Genomic DNA, 22,403 nt, shown 5'->3' on the forward strand with positions numbered 1-22,403 from the left:
CTTGTTAGGATAAACATTCAATTGAAAAAAATAAGATTGAATAGTTTTATGTTTGACAATTCAACACAAACAACAGGTATGGTCATAGGCGTTTTTGGCCTTTACACATACTATGGTCAAAACAGGTTATATTCAGTACAAAATAGTGAGGAAAAATATATATATATATCATCTAACACAAAAAGGGTTTGGAGGATATCTCTGTGAAGTTAGGTGTGGTATCCATCACCTTATCAAAAGTATATACCTACATGCAATCAAGCTTCTCGAACACACATCTACATAAAAATTGAAAAGATTATAGTAAAGAAAAAATATGTATAACATTGAAAAAAAAAGTATTTTAAAAAATTGACAAGTAGTTCAGTTCAATTCAAAATGTGCAGGCATGCGACCCAATAAAGTTTTTTTTTTTTTCCTTTGCGCACTCAATAAAGCTTGAACAGGTCACGGAGGCTGACGGAGCTGCGTCACACTACTCTTTCGCTGTTTGCGCGCTGCCGTCACTTCTATTCGCCGAGACGCCGACTCATGCAAAGAAAAAGACGACAAATACGGCTCATCTTCCTCCTTGAGTTAATGAAATAATGCATTAGCTTGTGCTAAATGTAGTTTTATATTCATTCTGCACGTTTCAAAGTCGCTCGCTCAAACCAACCGGCCGTTGCTTGCGTCGCATGCCTCCCTTTCATGAGTGTGCGCCTCGTTCGGAAATTTATTTAAAATGATCACATTCGGTTCGTCCTTCTTGAAATCAGAACGGCTCTCGGGATATGTAGTCTTCTGTGCTGCTTTCGGTTTTGAAAAAGGACAAGAAATGATGGAAATATGGAGATAGATACATGGTCCATGCAGCGTTTGAATGCATATTTATGAGTGCAATAAAACTATAAAACTCAAATGACATTATCTCCCGTTTTTCTTGGTCGATTGACTTCAAATAAAAACTGGTGTGGACATCAACTTCCGCATTTTCAAATGAGACCAACCAGCGGCACGTGGGTGACGTAATTACAGCGTGACGAAGCTTCAAAGACGATATGCGTATTCGCGTCGCTGCCGACACGTTCGGTGTTAAAGGGTTAAACAATAGTTGGATGAATGTGTTAGACTAATGCAAACAATTATATGGTGTGTGCGATGACGGTACCTTTTCCCTTCACCACTGAGCAACAGTCCAGTGCTGCTTCTCTGTAGCCCAGGTCAGGCGCTTCTGCCGCTGTTTCAGGTTCGAAAGTGGCTTGACCTGGGGAATGCGGTACTTGTAGCCCATTTCCAAGTTTCTGCAGGTCCCCCAAGGTCTGGAATCTGCCCTTCTCCACTGTCTTTCTGCGGTCACCTCTTCTGGTTGTGCAGCGTTTCCTGCCACACTTTTTCCTTCCCACTGAGGTGCCTTGATACGGCACTCTGGGAACAGCCTATTCGAAATTTACCGTACCATATTCAATGGATGGCGATCTCGGCGAAAAGTATAGCTGTCCTAAGCAGCCCGATTTAGAATTCCCCTAAAACATGATGAAAAACAAAAAATGCTCATTTTCAACTTATTATTATAAATATTCTTGTAAGTTAACTTTATTGCTGACACTGCGTTGTGTCCCTCCTGCCCCAAAAGTCAAACTCCACTTATGTTTCTATGGCATCTAACATTTTTAGCATTAAGCAAAACAGACCAGTGAGCTGAATCTCTAATCTCCCAAAACTTGAAAATCTGAATACTCGCATCTCAAGGCAGCATTGCAAAGCAAAAAACACATTTCACATTTTTTATTTAATCTCAAAATTGTACAAACTTTTAAAACATACCATCCACCCAAACACTGCATACACAAACGGAGTAGAATTAAAAATGTTCCTAGTTTATAAATTGTTCTCTATTCATTTCCTATATCTTTTTTACCGTTGTAGCATTTTGTGAAAGAAAAAGAAAAGGGCCAGAGTGTTGTTTGTATTCGGAGCGCGTTAATGATAATAGCGGCAAAGCTGAGACAGGTTCTCTTTGGTGATAGGGATCCATAATCCCCGTATCGTAGCTGTCTGATTGCCAGAGATAAACTGGTTTGCCATGAGGATTACAGGGATGGTTTTACACCAGGATGATGATATGTGTGTTTTTGCCTTACGAGTTTAACTCGCGTGTTCCGCAGGGAGCTTGTTTTGTATCAGTTTCGTTTTACCCGCAGCAGGGTCATTACACAAGATGTTAGAATGAGAATAAGTCCAACATGTCAGGTTCATGTCCATAAATATTGGGATATTAACAGCATTCTTTAATCTTTACATTTTTAACTCATTTGCTCCCTATTTTTAATTGTTTCAGTGTCCCAAAAACGTATTTATACGACGTATTTTATGTTTTTTTTTTTTTTTTTTTTTTACAAGCGGCATCTCTAGGTTCTGTTGCACCTAAACTGCAATGCGCAATGCTCAAAACTCATTTTAAAGCAATAAAACTGGCCACTGGAGGGCAGTAGCGCATTTTGTAAGAACTCATCTCGGGCCAAGAAAGGAAGTGAAGAAAAATAGTCAGGAAACGGAAGTTGGAGGGATCTTGTGAAGACGCATGAGAAATTGAGAAAAATGTGGAGAACGATCAGAAAAAAAGGCAAACGACGCTGGAGGAGTTATTTGAAAAGAAAACGAAACCATCGTCAAGGAAGGATTCAAAAAAATTTAAAAAAACACGCGTTCTGCGGAGCTCACGTTGCGTTACTCCTGAGCCCGAGGTTGAAACCAACAATGAAGATGATGAAGATAATCAAAAAAGTGAGACCGATCTTGATCCAAACTCATCAGATTACTGGGAGCCACCTCATTCAACCGGGAGCAGCCGAGAGCCTTCCCCGTTGTTATTTGCACAAATAGTTCAACAGTTCAATAGTTTAGTTATGTGTAAATAAATTGTTACTTTGCGATCAAAAGATCTATTTGTCTTATTGTTTATGTTATTTTGTAGAACGAAAACATTATTCAGATGTTTGGGATGTAACAAAAATGAAAAATAGCTGTGTTAAAGTCGAAGTTATGTTTGAAATGTATGCTTTTACAAAAAGCTCAATTTCTCTTTTTTCATCAGAAATTGGAAAATTGCTCAAACTAAGCTATTTTCTAATGCTGATTTCTAAAGAATGGAAAAAGATATAACTTTTTTTCTGCTGAAAGAAGAGAGTCTAATCTTTATTTTGGTGGGTTCCATGTTTATATAGCAATAGAACAGAATTTTCTGTGGGCCTTGCAAAATCAGTCAAAATCCAGTAAAACGGCCGGGAGCGAAGGGCCTTGCTCTGGTGAAAATGGCTGGGAGTGAATTAATTAATTGGAAAAAAAAACAAAAAAGGAAACTAGGGTTGTTCCGATCATTTTTTTTTGCTCCCGATCCGATCCTGAACATTTTAGTTTGAATATCTGCCGATCCCGATATTTCCCGATCCGATTGCTTTTTTTGCTCCAGATTCAATTCCAATCATTCCCGATAATTTTTCCCGATCATATACATTTTGGCAATGCATTAAGAAAAAAATGAATAAAACTCGGACGAATATATACATTCAACATACAGTACATAAGTACTTTATTTGTTTATTATGACAATAAATCCTCAAGATGGCATTTACATTATCAACATTCTTTCTGTGAGTGGGATCCACGGATAGAAAGACTTGTGACTTTGTACATTGTGACTAAATATTGCCATCTAGTGTATTTGTTGAGTTTTCAGTAAATGATACTGTAGCCATGCCCAAATGCATGATGGGAAGTGGAACCATGACTGTGCGCAGTGCTACCAATTGATATATCTTCTCTGCGTTGGGAAATAGCATAAGGTGTTAAGAAAAAGATCAATTGCTACCTTGCTTCCCCACATTTGCTTCCCATGATATTTCTAATCGTAGGGAAAGGGATTGTAAGGCTTTAGCCAATTAAAAAAAGGCTGCCAAAATTCACTCTACTCATTCTACGCTGCCTTTTATCTCTCTATATAAGTAAAACGGCGCCATTACAGATTAAGCGCGACAATGCGTGAGTGGGTCGTGCAGCGCATGCGTTAATTGCGTTAAATATTTCAACGTGATACATTTTTTAAAAAATTAATTACCGCCGTTATCGGGATAAATTTGATAACCCTACCTTAAGCCTAAACTAAAGACTCTGGATGAGTATAACATATTACGTTTGTAACGTTAAATACAATTAAAAAACGATTTAATTAAAAAATAAATATATATATATTAAAAAAAGTCATGGATGATATTTTTTTGCCGATTCCGATACTTTGAAAATGACGTGAAAGCATTTTCCATCTCTAAAGGAAAACCGTAAATATTCATTCATTCTTTAATTTTAACTAGATCCAATAGTTTATAAATAGATCCTTGGTTGGGGATGTGGCCATTTTTTTGTCTTTTACCTTTATAAAGATCTGCCTCCCAGACTGGCTGTGAATCTCATCTCTCAGTGCCATTGACGGGGCTTGATGTCCAATCCATTTGGATCGGGAGGGTCGAATTAACAAATGTTCATTCGCTCCTAGCCCAACTATATTAGATGTCCAACGCTGTCAATGTCAGCCAGTATGTTTAATGAAAGTATTAAAAGTGGTTCACTGTATGTGAGCCATCAAAATGGAATGCACTCCCTGCAGCAAGTCATCATCTTCGAGAAGCTGTTCAATATAAGGTGTTCATTATAAATTAGGCCTCGAATTCTCAGATGGGGTTGGAGGCGTTTACATTCAGAGCACAGTAAACAAAACATTTTCACCCAAGCTGAAAGGCCACAGGCTGCTTCTTCAGTCTCAGATGGAGCACGATAAAAGAAAGATCTTTAAATAATCTTTTATGAACAGACTCTTTTCCGGAGTAAGGGCTAACCATCGGTTTCATCCCATGGCCTAGAATAAGCGTAATGCCTCCCTCTGCGTGAAAGCAATTTCCTAATGTGTCACAACATGACAAATGGGTTGCACTTTCTCTACTTTACCAATGTGTTAAACAAAAAGTGTGCACCACTACTCGTGAATGAGCGAGGGACAAATCAGAAATGACTGGCAATTGATGAAATATTAATAAGCACTGTTCTCAGAAAGTTTTAATACAGAACCTAGAGGGTTGCTAGATCATGATATTTTACTGTGGATATCATGCGGTTATCATCAACACCAGACATTTTTGTTGCGGAGTTAGCCGAAATGTGTCTACAAAACATTTAATGGCCTTGAACCAAAATACATGCTTGATTTGTTAGATTCCTATGAAACATCTAGACCCCTAAGGTCGTCTGGAAGCGGTCTCCTGTATGTTCCAAGAACAAGAACCAAGCAGGGTAAGGCACACGGGTGCACAGAATTTTTTCGCCCAGGTTCTCAGAGGAGGACCTGGAGATGTGACTTGGTCCTCATTGAGCTTGAAAGCCGACCCGCCTGATGTGATAAATTTATGACAAGCTTTACTTAGAGCCAATTAACTTCAATTAATTATATTAACAATTAATGCTTGATTAACATCAACTGGCACAACAAAATTGGCATTACTTTGAAGTGAAATGTAAAGAAATAAACATAAAAGCACCAATTCAAAATAAAGGGCATTGTGCGGCTCCCACATTAACTCCAAGCCTTTTTAAAAGTGGGATATCCTCCTCATAAGACCTCATTGAACGTGCATGTTTAGCTTTGTAAAATGCGAGCAAAAACACGTTTGTCAGTGCATGTCACTGTTCATTACCTTTATTCCGCGACTTGTCCATAGGGCGAGTGGGGTCGTGTCTGACATCGATAGTTTGCTTAATGGCGTACCGCAAGCAACGCGTCACTTCCGCTCATTAATATTCATGACATTAGCTACAGTTGCTAAGTTGGGACAAGCCACCGTTTGTCCCCAATAGGAAATGAATGGAAATCGTGTACGAAAGAGATGTTTACAGAGCTAAATCTACCAATTCTCTTCGAAAATGATGTGCCCGGTGCCAAATTCACTGGCAAAGATCTGGAAGAACATAAAAATGTTGAGTTAAAGAGATGGCTTGAGTGTCGAAAGCTGAAAAAGACAGAAAAACCGAGCCGACCTAAGTATAGCTTTAGCTTTTTTATTGACGCGACTGACAATGACATTCTCCTGTTTCAACAAGCTATCCTTTACCATCAGCCCTGTCTTTCTTATATATCCTCTGGTTGTCCTACGTCTCTTACCGTTCTTGGGGGTAATTTAGTTAGCTTTGTGTAGCGATCGCAAATGCTATTCAGTGACAGCCAACGAACACTTCATTTTTTCATTGATAACAAAATCTTAATTCTATAATTTATTTACACTTCCCCCTTACTAAAGTTTTTTTTTATATATATATAACAGAAACGGTAACACTACAGTGGCAGTCAGATACCATTGTAATTCTTTTCAGGTCATTCATTGTCAGACAGAAGCAGTACGGCACAACGTTACGCTAAAAAAAATAAGTAAAAAATATAAAAATGGCTTACCTCTTTGTCCTCTGAAAGACCATGCCAACCCAACGTAATGTTTGCTGCATATGAAATGTGAATGGATTCACCGAGCTGGTGTTAAAGTCCGCGCAAGTTGATTTAAAGTCAGCGCAAGTTGACTCGGTCTTCACATTTTTTACTCCCGAGTTCTTGGTTTCCGGAAACGTATGAAGAAAACATCCTTCATGTGTCGTAATGTCTACAGTCAAAGTCTAAGTTCCAAAAAAGCAATGCGTGATCGGCATGTTCGTTTTTGAAAGATTACCGGAGAAAAGTAGCACTTTTTACATAGGGTCTATGCGAGGGTGGGTCTATAATGTCCCACTTCGGCTTTACTTCCGTTCTACGATGCGACGTCACGGTCTAACAATAGCCTGCGTGCGCTACGCCATTGCCACATGCTCTGTTTTTTTCGTGCTTTTCAAAGTTTGGATGGCTGAAATTCTTTGACCCTACATAAAATGCGCTGCTCTTATCGGCGACATTGGGATTCTCACGGCACATTTTGTACCGCATTTCCGTGCGAGCATCATTTGCTTCTAGCCATGGTACCTCCTGGAGCCACTTTTCAGCAAAAGTCCTTTTTTTCGGTAGCTCCGGTGACGTCTCTGTCGTCTGTCTGTCTTTTGACGGGGGTGGGGAAACATTGAAGTAATTACTCAGTGTGGCCTGCCTCGTCGACATTTTGAGAAGTTATTTTGTCATGTCCGCCGCAAATACAGTGGTCAGCCATCGGTACGCAAAAGCGTATGGAAGCCGTTGTCTACGTCCAGTACACATGCGCGCATGCGGACCACTTATGTGCACCCCTGCACTGAGGCAGCATTTAGTTATTATGCTCCTCACCTCTGGAACAAGTTACCTGAAGGTCTGAAGTATGCTCAAACTGTTAGCTCCTTTAAATCAGGGCTAAAACTCTTTTGTTTAACACTGCAGATCCATAAGTGTCTATATATTTCAATCTATTTGCTTTCTATTCCTCTTGTGCTTATCTCCATTGCTGATTTCAATTATTAGCAGTAGTAGTTGTATTTGTTTTATTAAAAAAATTTTGTTTTTTTATTCTATTCTTGATTAAATGCAATTTTTATGTATAATTTTATTTAATATTTCGATTGTCTTTGTTTTTACGTTCTATTGACGTTAATATGATTTTTATGATCTTCATGTGACGTAAAGCACTTTGAATGGCGTACCGCAAGCAACACGTCACTTCCGTTCATTAATATTCATGACATTAGCTACTGTTGCTAAGTAGGGACAAGCCACCGTTTGTCCCTAATAGGAAATAAATGAAAAACGTGTACGAAGGAGATGTTTACAGAGCTAAACCTACCATTTCTCTCCGAAAATGATGTGCCTGGTGCCAAATTGACTGGCAAAGATGTAAAAATGTCCAGTTAAAGAGATGGCTTTAGTGTTGAAGGCTGAAAAAGACGAAAAAAACGAGCCGACCTAAGCATAGCTTTAGCTTTTTTATCGACGCGACTGACAATGACATTCTCCTGTTTCAACAAGCTATCCTTTACCATCAGCCCTGTCTTTCTTATATATCCTCTGGTTGTCCTACGTCTCTTACCGTTCTTGGGGGTAATTTAGTTAGCTTTGTGTAGTGGTCGCGAATGCTACTCAGTGACAGCCAACGAACACTTTTAATTTTTCCATTGATAACACATCTTAGTCCTATTATTTATTTACACGTCCGCCTTACCAAAGTCGTTTTTTTATATATATAACAGAAACGGTAACAGTGGCAGTCAGATACCATTGTAATTCTTTTCAGGTCATTCATTGTCAGACAGAAGCAGTACGGCACAACGTTACACTAAAAAAATAAGTTAAAAATATAAAAATGGCTTACCTCTTTGTCCTCTGAAAGACCATGCCAACCCAGTGATGTGCGGTCAGGGGAGGCAGGTGAGGCAGAGCATCAAATTTATATTAATATTTGTCCATTGCTCTTAATGTATGACTCATTTCAAACATTTTTTATAGTCAAAATCGCTGAATTTGCCCATTTCCTGTTCAAATAACGAAATGAAACGAGAGGTGCGGCAGCAACGAGTAAAGCCTCACCTCTGATTGCGCAATCCATAACAAACTGGGTTGATACATGGAATTGGAGCGTGCTGGTTGCCGTACATCTGCATGTCGCCATTATAATGTTTCCAGATACGTTTATTTGACCTGATTTTCCACAGTCTGACTAATGTCTTTAACCCTTAAAGTTTAATGTTTGTTAGCGACATATTTAGTTTTGCTGATGGGAAATAAAACCGCAGTGAAAAGGCACAGGTTGCGGCAGATAGTACGCTGCCGCACAGAAAGGGGGCGAACGTGAGCCAACAGGTAATGGCGCCAGGCGAGTCAAGTGCACTGCGGCGAGCCGTTTTGTATTGTTTACTACGTCGACATCGGACTCCCAAAATGGAAGAGGATTATATATCCAAACTTAAAAAATTCTCAAAACTGGACTTTCAGTCAAAAGTGGACCTGCTTAACAGAGGAAGACCAACGCCGGAGCTAAAAGGTTTGCTTCAAACTACGGGACAGTCTAAGATAACTCGCTCTTTTCAAACGGAGTGGTACACCCGAAAAGACTGGCTGTGTGGCTGTCCTTCGAAAAACCGCCTTTACTGCTTCCCATGCCTGGACTAACACGGGATATTGTGACATGAAAAATTTACCACGAAGTCTCAGCAAACATGAGAGATCGTACACTCACATTCAAAGCCAGACTGCTTTAAAAATTTTTGGAAGCTCAAGGATCGATTTGGCTTTGAACGAACAGCGGCGGCTCAACGTTAGCACCCACAATTCTAAGGTAAAGGGGAACCGTGAGATTTTGAAAGACCTCATTAATGCAACCTGCTTCTTAGCTAAGCAGGAGTTAGCATTTCGTGCTAACGATGAGAGGGCAAGCTCTACTAATCGTGGCAATTATGTCGAACTTTTATACGCTTTTGCTGAGAAAGATGAGAGGTTAGCTAGACATTTGGACACATCCACTGTGTTTTCTGGCTTGTCAAATAGAATACAGAACGATCTAATTGAAGCAATCGGTGATGTGATACAGTCGGAATAGGACCGATTTTGGACAACTTTCCTCCCTGGCGATCATCTCCATTGAGGCGGAGAGACTTTTAAAACGAAAGGAAAATAAGGAGGACTTTTACAACAAAGTAACTGAGGTTTTTGTGGCGAAGGGCAGGCGCATGGACTTTATCTACAAATAAAGGTAAGACCACAGTTTTCATTTCAATCTTAATATTTTAAAACTAAATTTTGGCCTTAAATATACTTTTTCTTTTCATGCTTTTTGTTGAGCAATCTGTATTAAATTGATTTAAGTATCAGATTCAAGTTTTAAAAACTGAATATTTCACAAAAGGTCAAAATTGAAATCTGTGGTTTTGTACACCACTCTGTACTCATTTATGTTGTATGAACTAAAGACTTGCGATGGAAATTCCAACACATGGAGAGTGTAGCGCAAATGCACGTTATTTTCTACCTTTATGTATCTGTAATATGTACCGTGTGTGTGTTTTTCGTGAAGAATGCTGATGAGATATGAAATAACCAGTAGTTAATTGAATAAGCTACCCTTTTTGGTTTATATATTTGTAAATCTGACACTTACGGAGTCAGTGCCTCACCAACCACGAACCTCACCGCACGTCACTGTGCCAACCCAACATAATGTTTACTGCATATGAAACGTGAATGGATTCGCCGAGCTGGTGTTCAAAAGTCCGCGCAAGTGTATTCGGTCTACACATTTTTTTCTCCCGAGTTTTTGGTTTCCGGAAACGTATGAAGAAAACATCCTTCATGTGTCGTAATGTCTAGAGTCGTTTCTGAAAAGCAATGCGTGATCGGCATGTTCGTTTTTGAAAGATTACCGGCGAAAAGTAGCACTAATTGCGTTGTGTCTATGCGAGGGCGGGTCTATAATGTCCCACTTCGGCTTTACTTCCGCTTTACGATGCGACGTCACGGTCTAAAAATAGCCTGCGTGCGGTACGCCATTGCCTTGTGTTGAATTGTGCTATATACATAAATTTGCTTTGCCTTGCCTTTTGAATTCAAAATATTTTTCAGATTTGGTTTTATTTAAATGAGTTTTTTTAAACTGAAAATATCTATTTTGATTGAAGCAACTTTTTGCTGTTTGAATAATTAAGACAAATCTACTTTCAATATTACCGCGAAATGCAAAAGCAAACAAAAACAAAACCACCAATAATTACAGCTTAACTGACGAGCAGGATTTTTGTTTTGATTCATGTAGCACAAAGACAAGTAAACACATCGCACTAAGGGATAGAGCAAGGAGAATTACCAGAAAATAGCAATGCAACCTGAGATACGCTAAAAGCACAAATAAAACCCACTCAAAGAGGCATTGTAATGGTTTCTGCACAGAGATATTCTTACCTTTTCCATCTTGGTGTCCTTGTGCAGTATTTGCAGAATTTTCCTTCACATGTGTTATCGACCTGACTAGTGCCTTGGAGTATGATGGCGTCATCTCTGGGTTTATGGAGTTCTATCGTAAAACAGTGAGTCCATAATGACAAAAAAATATAAGGACAATGAATACAATCGAGAATAAGTACGTGATTGTGTTTATGTGTGTTACAGGGCGAGCCTTACCTCGGCACAGCTTATGCCATTATGATGTGTTACTGGGATGGAATTGCTCATTTTATCATGTACCTCATCATGATCAGCAAAATAATGGACAGGTGGGAGTGGAAATGGTGTCACATTCCAAACTGGGTCAATCATGAAACATCAAAAAAATGTTGGTGTTATGCAAGTTGCATTCTATGTCTTAGAGATATGAACATTTTATTCTAAGAACACATACTGTATGCAGTCTATTTTTGTTTTCGTACTGTGAGTGGCATCAACTATCTGTGTGCGATCTCACAGTAAAGGATACCGCACGCTGGGTCTGTTCTGGGCCGGATCCTTGTGTGCCAACATGAGCGTGTTCATCACTGGCATTGTGGCAGGTGAGCCTCATGCAGCCTGATCAGACCCTGACATCCCTGCAGTCATGTGCTATCAACATTTTAGTTATCTCCTTGCAGGGAAATACGGTGCCGAGATCCGTCCGGCTTTCTGGCTCAACTTCCTCTTCCTGTTGATGCCCGCATGGGGAGCGATCACACTGTTTGCTCGACCCAAGGACAGGCCACTGACTGGGGGATATAATGTGAGTGAGGTGAAGTGACGGTTGCTGAAAACTGTTACCCGTGGTGATGTGGTTCTGGTGTCCAACTACCCGCAGGCTCAGCACGCTCAGAGCATGAAGCTCATCTGGCGCCCTTTGGATCTGATACTGGTGCTTCTCCTGCTGGCCGCTATGGCCTTCACTATCCTCCGGGGCCTGGTAAGAGGCAGCAACTTTATTTGAAAAAAAAAAAAAAGATTTTTGTTAAAAAAATATTCTTGAAATGTAGACAAAAGAGGACAAGAGAGTGGACACATTTGTTTTTAAATGTGTATTTGTCTTGGTTTTTACGACTTTCAGCATAAATCAGAAACAGAATGGTGCCTTGAGATAAGAGTTGTCGTTCAGCCGATTTTTTTTGGTTTGACTTGCAATAAGAATGCCATATGGTATTCAAATAACTTCCCTAGAAGTGGCAGTTTGGTCATTTTAATTACAGTAGTTTTAAGACTATAAGGTCCTTCATTTTGCATCCTTCCCCTTATAGTCCAATGCAGCTTATTTGTTGATTTATTTGGGTTAATAGGTAACACTGTATTTGACAGCAGCGTCATAAGACTCTCATAAGACCGTCATGATTATGACATGACACTATCATGGACATTACTGAATGCTAATGACGAATGTCATTCAGTGTTATCCTGATAATTATGTCACTAACTCCATTTATGTCCAGCTCGGATCTTTTGCATCCATTTAAGAGTAAGATAATTTGCCGGATGACACTAAATGACATCTGTTATAAGCATTGAGCATAAGCATCTAATTGTGATTGTCTTATGGTGCCACTGTCAAATAAAGTGTTATCAAATACCATAACTAGTAATTAATGAAACAACTGGAACAGTAACTGAAGAAATAATTAGCACAGAACACAAATTTTGATTGTTATTTACATCTGTAGCGCTGCAATGCATGCTGGGAGGCATGTTGGATGACAACAGCGCTGAGAGCTGGAGGTGTGCCGTCTCCCCCAAGGGAGCAGTCATGGCCAAATGAAGCTTCTTGAAGCAATGAAGCTTTGCAGCCAATTGGTTCAAAGCTTCATGGTGGTCTTATGCCACTGTCAAATAAAGTATTACCGGTTAATATCTTTTGGTGTAAATATGCCATAATACAGTGAGGACAGCTGCCGCTTATAGTCCAGTGGGGTTTATTAACAAATGCAGTTTTCGTGTCAAATTTAGTGGGTGGCGGTTTTCAGTCAGGTGCGCCTTATAGTCCGAAAATTACGGTACTATTTTTAAAATAAGTGTTGAAGTTTTTTTTGTGCCAGTCTTGGATGTAGAAACTCCATGGTGATTGAAAAGTAACTCCCTATTCCTAAGTCCTTTTAACCCATTTCTGAACTATCATTCTAGCAATAAGTGAACATGAAAAGTGTATTGTATGGAGTTCTATTTAAAATTTTTGAAATACAGTGGGGCAAATAAGTATTTAGTCAACCACCAATTGTGCAAGTTCTCCTACTTGAAAAGATTAGAGAGGCCTGCAATTGTCAACATGGGTAAACCTCAACCATGAGAGACAGAATGTGAAAAAAAAAAAAATCACGTTTAATTTTTAAAGAATTTATTTCCAAATTAGAGTGGAAAATAAGTATTTGGTCATCTACAAACAAGCAACATTTCTGACTGTCAAGAGGTCTAACTTCTTCTAACGAGGTCTAACGAGGCTCCACTCGTTACCTGTATTAATGGCACCTGTTTTAACTCATTATCGGTATAAAAGACACCTGTCCACAACTCAGTCAGTCACACTTCAAACTCAACTATGGCCAAGACCAAAGAGCTGTCGAAAGACACCAGAGACAAAATTGTAGACTTGCACCAGGCTGGGAAGACTGAATCTGTCAAGAAATGGTGTCAAGAAATTAACTGTGGGAGCAATTATTAGAAAATGGAAGACATACAAGACCACTGATAATCTCCCTCGATCTGGGGCTCCATGCAAGATGTCACCCCGTGGCGTCAAAACGATAACAAGAAATGTGAGCAAAAATCCCTGAACCACAATGGAGGAATTAGTGAGTGACCTACAGAGAGCTGGGACCACAGTAACAAAGGCTACCATCAGTAACACAATGCGCCGTCAGGGACTCAAATCCTGCACTGCCAGACGTGTCCCCCTGCTGAAGAAAGTACACATCCAGGCCCGTCTGCGGTTCGCTAGAGAGAATTTGGATGATCCAGAAGAGGACTGGGAGAATGTGTTATGGTCAGATGAAACCAAAATAGAACTTTTTGGTAAAAACACAGGTTCTTGTGTTTGGAGGAGAAAGAATACTGAATTGCATCCGAAGAACACCATACCCACTGTGAAGCACGGGGGTGGAAACATCATGCTTTGGGGCTATTTTTCTGCAAAGGGACCAGGACGACTGATCTGTGTAAAGGAAAGAATGAATGGGGCCATTTATTGAGAGATTTTGAGTGAAAATCTCCTTCCATCAGCAAGGGCATTGAAGATGAGACCTGGCTGGGTCTTTCAGCATAACAATGATCCCAAACACACAGCCAGGGCAACAAAGGAGTGGCTTCGTAAGAAGCATTTCAAGGTCCTGGAGTGGCCTAGCCAGTCTCCAGATCTCAACCCCATAGAAAATCTGTGGAGGGAGTTGAAAGCCCGTGTTGCCCAAAGACAGCCCCAAAACATCACTGCTCTAGAGGTGATCTGCATGGAGGAATGGGCCAAAATACCAGCAACAGTATGTGAAAAGCTTGTGAAGAGTTACAGAAAACGTTTGGCCTACGTTATTGCCAACAAAGGGAACATAACAAAGTATTAAGGTGAACTTTTGGTATTGACTAAATACTTATTTTCCACCATGATTTGCAAAAAAAAATCTTTAAAAATCAAAGTGATTTTCTGTTTTTTTTTTTTCTCCACATTCTGTCTCTCATGGTTGAGCTTTGCCCATTTTGACAATTACAGGCCTCTCTAATATTTTCAAGTGGGAGAAGTTGCACAATTAGTGCAAATTAGAGCAAAAAAAAAAGCAATCGAATCGGCAAATATCAGATCGGCAGATACTCTAAAACGATCAGGAGCAAAAAAACATGATCGGAACAACCCTAGTTACCATAATACCAGGACGTTGTCTGCTTACTTATGAACAACATGACTCTTTTTCACAGTTTTTACATTAGTTTCTATTGTTCTTCTCTACCACTTTAGGCAGCTCTAGATTCCCCACTCAGCGCGTGTTCATTCTACATGAAACACTATGAGCCCTACTTGCTGGATCCGGTGGGCTACCCAAGGGTGATGGTGGGTTCTATTCATCTACATAACATGATTTTCTTGTTTAAGCCAACATACTTTCACAGTCTAAAACCATACATGTGAGGTTCATTCGTCATCAACACAGTATAACAGCGCTGTTGTATATACCCTATAACCTACTTCATACACATGTGCGCTTATCTCCTTTGTGCACAATTGAATAAACAAACCATTTTATCATTAAGGATAAAATCTATACATTTGTGTGTTCTGCATCCTTGCTTTGTTTCACAAAGATAAGGCATTATTTATGCGACCCTCTCTCCTTTTGATTTCCCCGCAGTGACCCAGCATGCTCATGGCTTGTGTGTGCGTATGTGTCAAAAGGTTATCCAAATAGGTTGTCCACACACAATAGCGAGGCATTGATCAGATGCTGCATGCGCATGCTGGGTGACTGATAAGTCAATCCCTCATCCCCCGTCAGCATCGCAGCGGGGTGGGGGAAAGCTATGTGTGCGGAGGATGAACACATGTGCAGGTGCAAAGAAGTCGATCACAAGCCATTCCGTTGAAAAAGGAAAAAAAAAAAATACAAAACACAAAAGTACCCTCGAATTAAGAGCTGACACCCGAGTTCTTCAATTTATAAGATATCGCTTAGGTATTTAGATTAGATGGATGGACAGGTGACGTTTACTGTAACATATTTATGTCACACTACTGTTGCCATAGTTGTACGCGCCCTGTGGGTGTGGTATTACAGTAAAAAGGAACCTCTGTGATGAGTCGTGTGCATATGTGATGGGAAGCACATTGAATAAAAAAGGGTTGTTCCACTTCAGTCTTGGACTTAAATGTACGTAGATTGAGGAAGTTCATATGAAAAAGTGGTGACGAGGATGGGCTGATTATAGCAGTGTAATCCTACCAGAAATGTCTAGTTTACCAGATGTGTCAAAACCAAGCAATCCTGCTGTAATTGGGTCTAATTCAAACAATGCACAAATTAATTTTATAACAGTATCTGAACTTGTTTCCTCACAAGTTGTTACTCACCTGCTAGATTGGATTTATAAGTTAGATGGGAAAAGCACAAGGTTCTTTTGTGTTTATTTCTGGGACATATTATGTAAGGGGGAGGAGACATAACAAAACATATTTATGTCACACTGCTGTTGCCATAGTTGTGGGATCCCTATGGCTGTGGTATTAAAAAGGTAAAAAGGAACCACTGCGCTGAGTCATGCACACTGAATAAATAAGTGTTGTTCCACTCCAGTATTGGCCTTAAATGTACTTAGATTGAGAAAGTATATAGCTATATAGCATTCTGAACTTATGCACTCCCAGCCATTTTCACCGGTGCAACCCCCTTCGCTCACGGCAGTTTTACTGGATTTTGACTGATTTTGCAAGGCCCACAGAAAATTATTATTTTTTGCTATATAAACATTGAACCCACCAAAAGAAAGATTAGACTCTCTTCTTTCAAAAGGAAAAAAAAAAGTAAGGTCATATCTTTTTCCATTCTTTAGAAATCAGCATTGGAAAATAACTTAGTTTGAGCAATTTTCCAATTTCTGATGAAAAAACAGAAATTGAGCTTTTTGTGAAAGCATACATTTCAAACATAACTGACTTTAAAACAGCTGTTTTTTTTTTTTTTTTTTGCTTTAGTAACATCCCAAACATCTGAATAATGTTTTCCTTTTACAAAATAACAAACAACAAGTCAATAGAGCTTTTGATAGCAAAGTAACAATTTATTTACACATAACTAACTGAGAGATGACGCTGTTGTGGCCTCGACAGCCGGGTAAACTTTTCCCTCATCACCACCTGTCTCATAAAGATGGATTTTTTGAGTCCCTGCGGGGTCTGCTCGGCGAGCAGCACGGACTCCACGGCATCGTCCGCTGCACTGGTGGTCCCGGTCGTTCTGCTCTGTCGTCCAGCACCTGGCATCACAGGTGTCCTCTCGGTTCTCCATTCGGTCGTCTTCCGCCGGCACACCGGCCGTTCGTTACCGTTGAATCGGGTTGCGGGGTCTTACCAAATGTGCTACTGCCATCCAGTGGCCAGTTTTATTGCTTTAAAATGGATTTTCAGCTTTGTGCTTTGGAGCTAAATTGAATCAGAACCCAGAGATGTCTCTTGTAAAAAAATGTAAAGGACGTATAAATGCGTCTTTGGGACACTGAAACAATTAAAAATAGAACGCATTCATACATTTTTGGGAGCAAATGAGTTAAAATGAAACATAAAACAAACTGTGCAACTTTGCATTCAACATTGCTAACACAACATGAGAAACATCAGGGACAGGCTAACAAAACTAGCATTAATAAAGGCAGTTATAAACCTTTAAACAACATATTTGAACAAAAAGTGCAGCAAGAAACTCAGACACACTCTGACATATGAGGAAAACTAGAGATTTTTGGCCGAAAGTAGCTGAAATTGCATTTTCAATTTTCAGTTCAAAGGCTGAAAGTTTACCAATTAAAAGTGTGAAAACCGTAGTCCTATGTGATGACGTAATCAAAACACAGCAAAAAGCAACACTAGTGGCTCACAACCAACAGTTTGGAAGTATTTTGAGGTATCAAAGAAATATATAAGCTATTAAACGAAGGAAAATAAAGTAAAATTGCTTCATCGCCGCTACACACGGGTTCTGAAGTTTGTTTTCCATTGATGTCCCACATCACATCGAGTACAGTGTATTTGAGCCCGTTCGTGAGTAGTTTGGAGTTTAATCAAGCGAACATTATACAAATAAAGTATTTAAATGCATACATGTGCATTTGCGATGGTTTACTACAATATGTTTATAGCATGACCACTTCCTCTTTCTGTCACATTTTTTCCTGCGACTTCCACACCCCCTCTGCCAGTTGCCATTTAATCCGGCTGGGAACGACTTCGCTCGGCTTCGTCGAACTCGGCCCACTCGTCGAGCTCACGATCGATTCCACTTGTTGCACAAGAAAACACAGAGTCATATTTTAAGGAGTAGGGCAGATTGTAATAGCCTAGCTTTACTAGTTTCGGCAAGAACGAAGTAGATACAGTTCCACACAAACGTAAGACGAGATCTCATTTAGCTTAGCAATCGGAGGTGAAAGACATTTTTCGAGTGTCCTTAACTTCCAAGAAAGCACATTTATCTAGGTTCCATCGGCTGTGACCTGTGTTGCTATGACGACGCCAGCCACATTGAGAGTTTGCCACAAACGCACTCTCTCTCATGGGGTTTCAGAATCGACACCTTTCAAACTAAATGTCTTGAGACTCCGGGGTTGTAGAACCAAGGCCAAGGCAAAGGGCATCAATCGGAAAATAACCAAAGAAAATAATTTTTAATAGTAAATAAATAAAATATGAATTATATGCATGTGTATTTTTCGGCCTTTCGGTTTTGTTTTTTCGGCCAAGTGCTTCCAATATTCGGTTTTGGCCAAGAATTTTGCTCTCGGTACATCTCTAAAAACTACAAATGAATTAATTTGTTCCAGGCTTAAACTGTCACCTACAGTGGGGCAAATAAGTATTTAGTCAAAACTAATTCTGCAAGTTCTCCCACTTGAAAATATTAGAGAGGCCCGTAATTGTCAACATGGGTAAGCCTTAACCATGAGACAGAATGTGAAAAAAAAATCCCAGAAAATCACATCGTTTGATTCTTAAACAATTTATTTGCAAAGCATGGTGGAAAATAAGTATTTGGTCAATACCAAAAGTTCATCTCAATACTTTGTTATGTACCCTTTGTTGGCAATAACGGAGGCCAAACGTTTTCTGTAACTCTTCACAAGCTTTTCAAGCACTGTTGCTGGTGTTTTGGCCCATTCCTCCATGTAGATCTCCTCTAGAGCAGTGATGTTTTGGGGCTGTCGTTGGGCAACACAGACTTTCAACTCCCTCCACAGATTTTCTATGGGGTTGAGATCTGGAGACTGGGTAGGCCACTCCAGGACCTTGAAATGCTTCTTACGTAGCCACTCCTTTGTTGCCCTGGCTGTGTGTTTGGGATCATTGTCATGCTGAAAGACCCAGCCACGTCTCATCTTCAATGCCCATGCTGATGGAAGGATATTTTCACTCAAAATCTCTCGATACATGGCCCCATTCATTCTTTCCTTTACACAGATCAGTCGTCCTGGTCCCTTTGCAGAAAAACAGCCCCAAAGCATGATGTTTCCACCTCCATGCTTCACAGTGGGTATGGTGTTCTTCGGATGCAATTCAGTATTCTTTCTCGTCCAAACACGGGAACCTGTATTTCTACCAAAAAGTTCTATTTTGGTTTCATCTGACCATAACACATCCTCCCAGTCCTCTTCTTCACCGTTCTTATCATTTTGATGCGATGCGGGGAGATCTCGCATAGAGGTTTACCCATGTTGACAATTACAGGCCTCTCTAATCTTTTCAAGTCTGAAAACTTGCACAATTGGTGGTTGACTAAATACGTATTTGCCCCACTGTATGTGAAATCAGTACAGGTCAAATTTTACATTCTATTTCCTGCTATTTTCTTCGCTGTTGCTTTCATAGATGTTGCACTTGTTCTTCTATGGACTACCACTGCTGGCAGCGTTTGTTTACGGTCTCCTCAAACCAGGCTGCACGTGGATGCCTGACCTAACTGTGTTCTTTTCAGGAGCGATGATCCAGGTACAATCACACACACTCACAATAAGGTCACCCTGATGAGGTCAACTGAACTGTACTTTCTGCTGGTTTTTCACCACAGTGCCAGTGGGCTCACATTGGGGGATCCCTTCACCCTCACACAAAAGCCCCATTTCGCATCCCAAGTGATGTGATCTGGCCTGTACTGGCAGTCAACATACTGTATGCCATCACTCCTCTCCTGGTGGTTCTTCGTGTGCGTGGCAACACCCATTTCTTTCTTCGGGTCGCTCCCTTCCCCGGGCAAACGGGCCTGCCGAATAGCGAGGAGAAAGATACTAAGTACAAAAAAAAATAGTTCAAATGTGTGACAACTCGACATGAATGCTAAATAAATACGTAGCAATTTTGAACGACTTGGCTTTAACAAATGCTTCATGTTTTGTATACTGTGTGTATATAGCTGGGATAGGCACCAGCATCCCACCCCCTGACCGGAATATGCAGTGTTGAAAGTGGATGTAGCTTCTTATGTAACTAAAAATAAATTAGCTGCCATGTTAAGATACATTAGACAAATAGCCTAATTGTCTTTAAATTGGAGTGTCTAAATTAGGGCTACAGCTATCAATTATTTTAGTAGTGGATTAATCGATGAACTAGTTAATTTGAATAATCGAGGAATCGGATAAGTAACGTAACAAAAAAATAAAATAGCTTCAAATGGTTTTAAAAAAATAAATAAATGAGGATCTAAGTACAAAAAAAGAACAATTGGCTAACTTAAATAGCAAAGTCTGCTAGCTTAAATGCGATAAATTGCTAACTTTTTTTTAGACGTTTCATTAGACGTGAATACAAAATAAAATTCCCGAGTGTTTCTTCAAACTATGCAGAATTACACCTTTATTCAAAAATGAATAATACCTGAGCTCAGCCCCAAACGGAATTAAAGAAAAATAAATGAGGATCTAAGTACAGCAAAAGAATAATTTGCTAACTTGCATTGCAAAAATCTGCTAGCTTAAATGCTATAAAGAGCTAACTTTTTAAAAATGCTCTTAACAAATGGTTCAAACGTATATTCCTCCAAAAATCAGCTAACTATACCAACAAAACTAAATGACGAATGCATTAAAAAAAAAAGTTCAGACAAAACCTTGGCTTATGTTGGTCTTAACAGGGAGCAGCTGGATTCAGCCATGTGAAATGAGTTATGTCATAGTCACAGTTGCCACTAGAGGGCAGTGGATTCATCCAAATCAATAAAACTAAATGCAAACACTTTCAAAACAAACCATTACAACACCACTTTAAAAGAATACTCGAAGCAGCAATATTTAAAATTTGAATCTTTTTTTCCCCTAATCAAATTACTCCAGTTAATCGTTGCAGCACTAGTATAAATGCTTTAAAGGGACAGACAACAACTTTATTATGTGCACCCCAGAGTTTAATAATTTGGAAAAAAATAAAAAAACACAAAAAATTCATTTTTATGATGTGTAAAGTGGAGAAAAACAGAAATGAAGCCAGTATTTCCAGGAATGCCGGTACTATTGTAGCACATCAAATTTGAGTATCCCAGATTGAAGTCATTAATATCCATTATCACATTCATCTATGCGTGGGTATACTGTTACTATTGTCACTATATAGCTGTACTTGTAAACTGTTATTATTATTTTTTTTCCAACATTATTTTCTCCACTATCAGAAGTCTCAAAAATTCCCCATTTGCATTGATGCTTTGAGCATCCGTCTTTCCATATGAAGGTCATTATTCCAGATCACGGTTCACTAAATCTGGACCTCGGTGCCACTTTTCCTGTCCTGTTTTCCACGTCTCCTTCCCCTAACACACCAGAATCAAATGATTATGTCAGGAACCTCTCCGGAAGCCTGATAATGATCCTGATTATTTTGATTCAGGTGTGTTGGAGGAGGGAGACATGGAAAACACGACAGGAAAAGTGGCACCGAGGTCCAGATTTAGTGAACCCTGTTCTAGATGTTGTCTATCCCTTTAAGGACTGATGGACATATTACAGGGTATCCACAAAATCTGGGTACGTAGGGGATAAACACATACGTTTAAAACAAAACAAGAAAATTACATTTTCAATATAATTTCCATTATTATCAATGCATAATTTGATGCGCCTTGCAAAATTCGATTGGTCTACATTGCCGTCGATTTCAGCCCACTGACTGATAATGCGTTCTTCAAGTAGTTTAGATTTGCAATCTTCATTGGGTAAACTTTCTCTCTTAATATACCCCAGGAAAAGAAATCAAGGGGAGAAAGGTCTGGTGAACGAGGGCTCAATTTGAGGCATTAATTTGTCTCTCAACATGTTCAGATAAGTTTCACCCGTTACTTGTTCGTTAAAGAAGAAGAGTCCGAGCACATGAGCTTTCCACAAACCACACCACACCATCAACTTTTGGCTCCCTTGCTGTTTTGATGGACTTGTCCAGTGTGGATTTTCTTCCATTCAATTCAATTTTATTTGTATAGCCCTATATCACAACAGGTTTGTCTCAGAGGGCTTTACAGAGTCATTTTGCTACACAGTCAGATACAGTGGATGAATGAGATTAGTTCATGTCCTGGGCATCCTCTGTCCTTAGACCCTCCATGGCGACAAGGAAAACCCAAAAAAACACATGGTAAAAAAGGAAAAACCTTGGGGAGAACCACAATCAGGAGAGATCCATTCCCCAGAGGGGAGGGGGGAAAGGGGACACCGGGTGACTAGTGATGAAAAGACTAGTCAACTAGATGTTAGAATTAAAAAAGAGAAATAAAGT

At 39.7% G+C, this 22,403-nt stretch overlaps 1 protein-coding gene across 1 annotated transcript in view; it reads left to right on the forward strand.

Moving 5' to 3' along the window:
• The window catches only part of tm6sf2b (transmembrane 6 superfamily member 2b), a 31,723-nt gene extending 11,707 nt beyond the window's left edge, over positions 1–20,016 (forward strand). Inside the window, exons 3-10 of the mRNA XM_057841712.1 lie at positions 10,946–11,043; positions 11,126–11,229; positions 11,420–11,502; positions 11,581–11,705; positions 11,781–11,882; positions 14,901–14,993; positions 19,512–19,631; positions 19,711–20,016. Of these exons, the coding sequence (XP_057697695.1) occupies positions 10,946–11,043; positions 11,126–11,229; positions 11,420–11,502; positions 11,581–11,705; positions 11,781–11,882; positions 14,901–14,993; positions 19,512–19,631; positions 19,711–19,947 (962 nt within the window). The 3' untranslated portion in view covers positions 19,948–20,016. The remainder of the gene's footprint in view (positions 1–10,945; positions 11,044–11,125; positions 11,230–11,419; positions 11,503–11,580; positions 11,706–11,780; positions 11,883–14,900; positions 14,994–19,511; positions 19,632–19,710) is intronic.
• The last annotated feature ends 2,387 nt before the right edge of the window (positions 20,017–22,403 follow it).

Source organism: Corythoichthys intestinalis, chromosome 7 (assembly GCF_030265065.1).
Source record: "Corythoichthys intestinalis isolate RoL2023-P3 chromosome 7, ASM3026506v1, whole genome shotgun sequence".
In the NCBI taxonomy this organism is placed as follows: Eukaryota; Metazoa; Chordata; class Actinopteri; order Syngnathiformes; family Syngnathidae; genus Corythoichthys; species Corythoichthys intestinalis.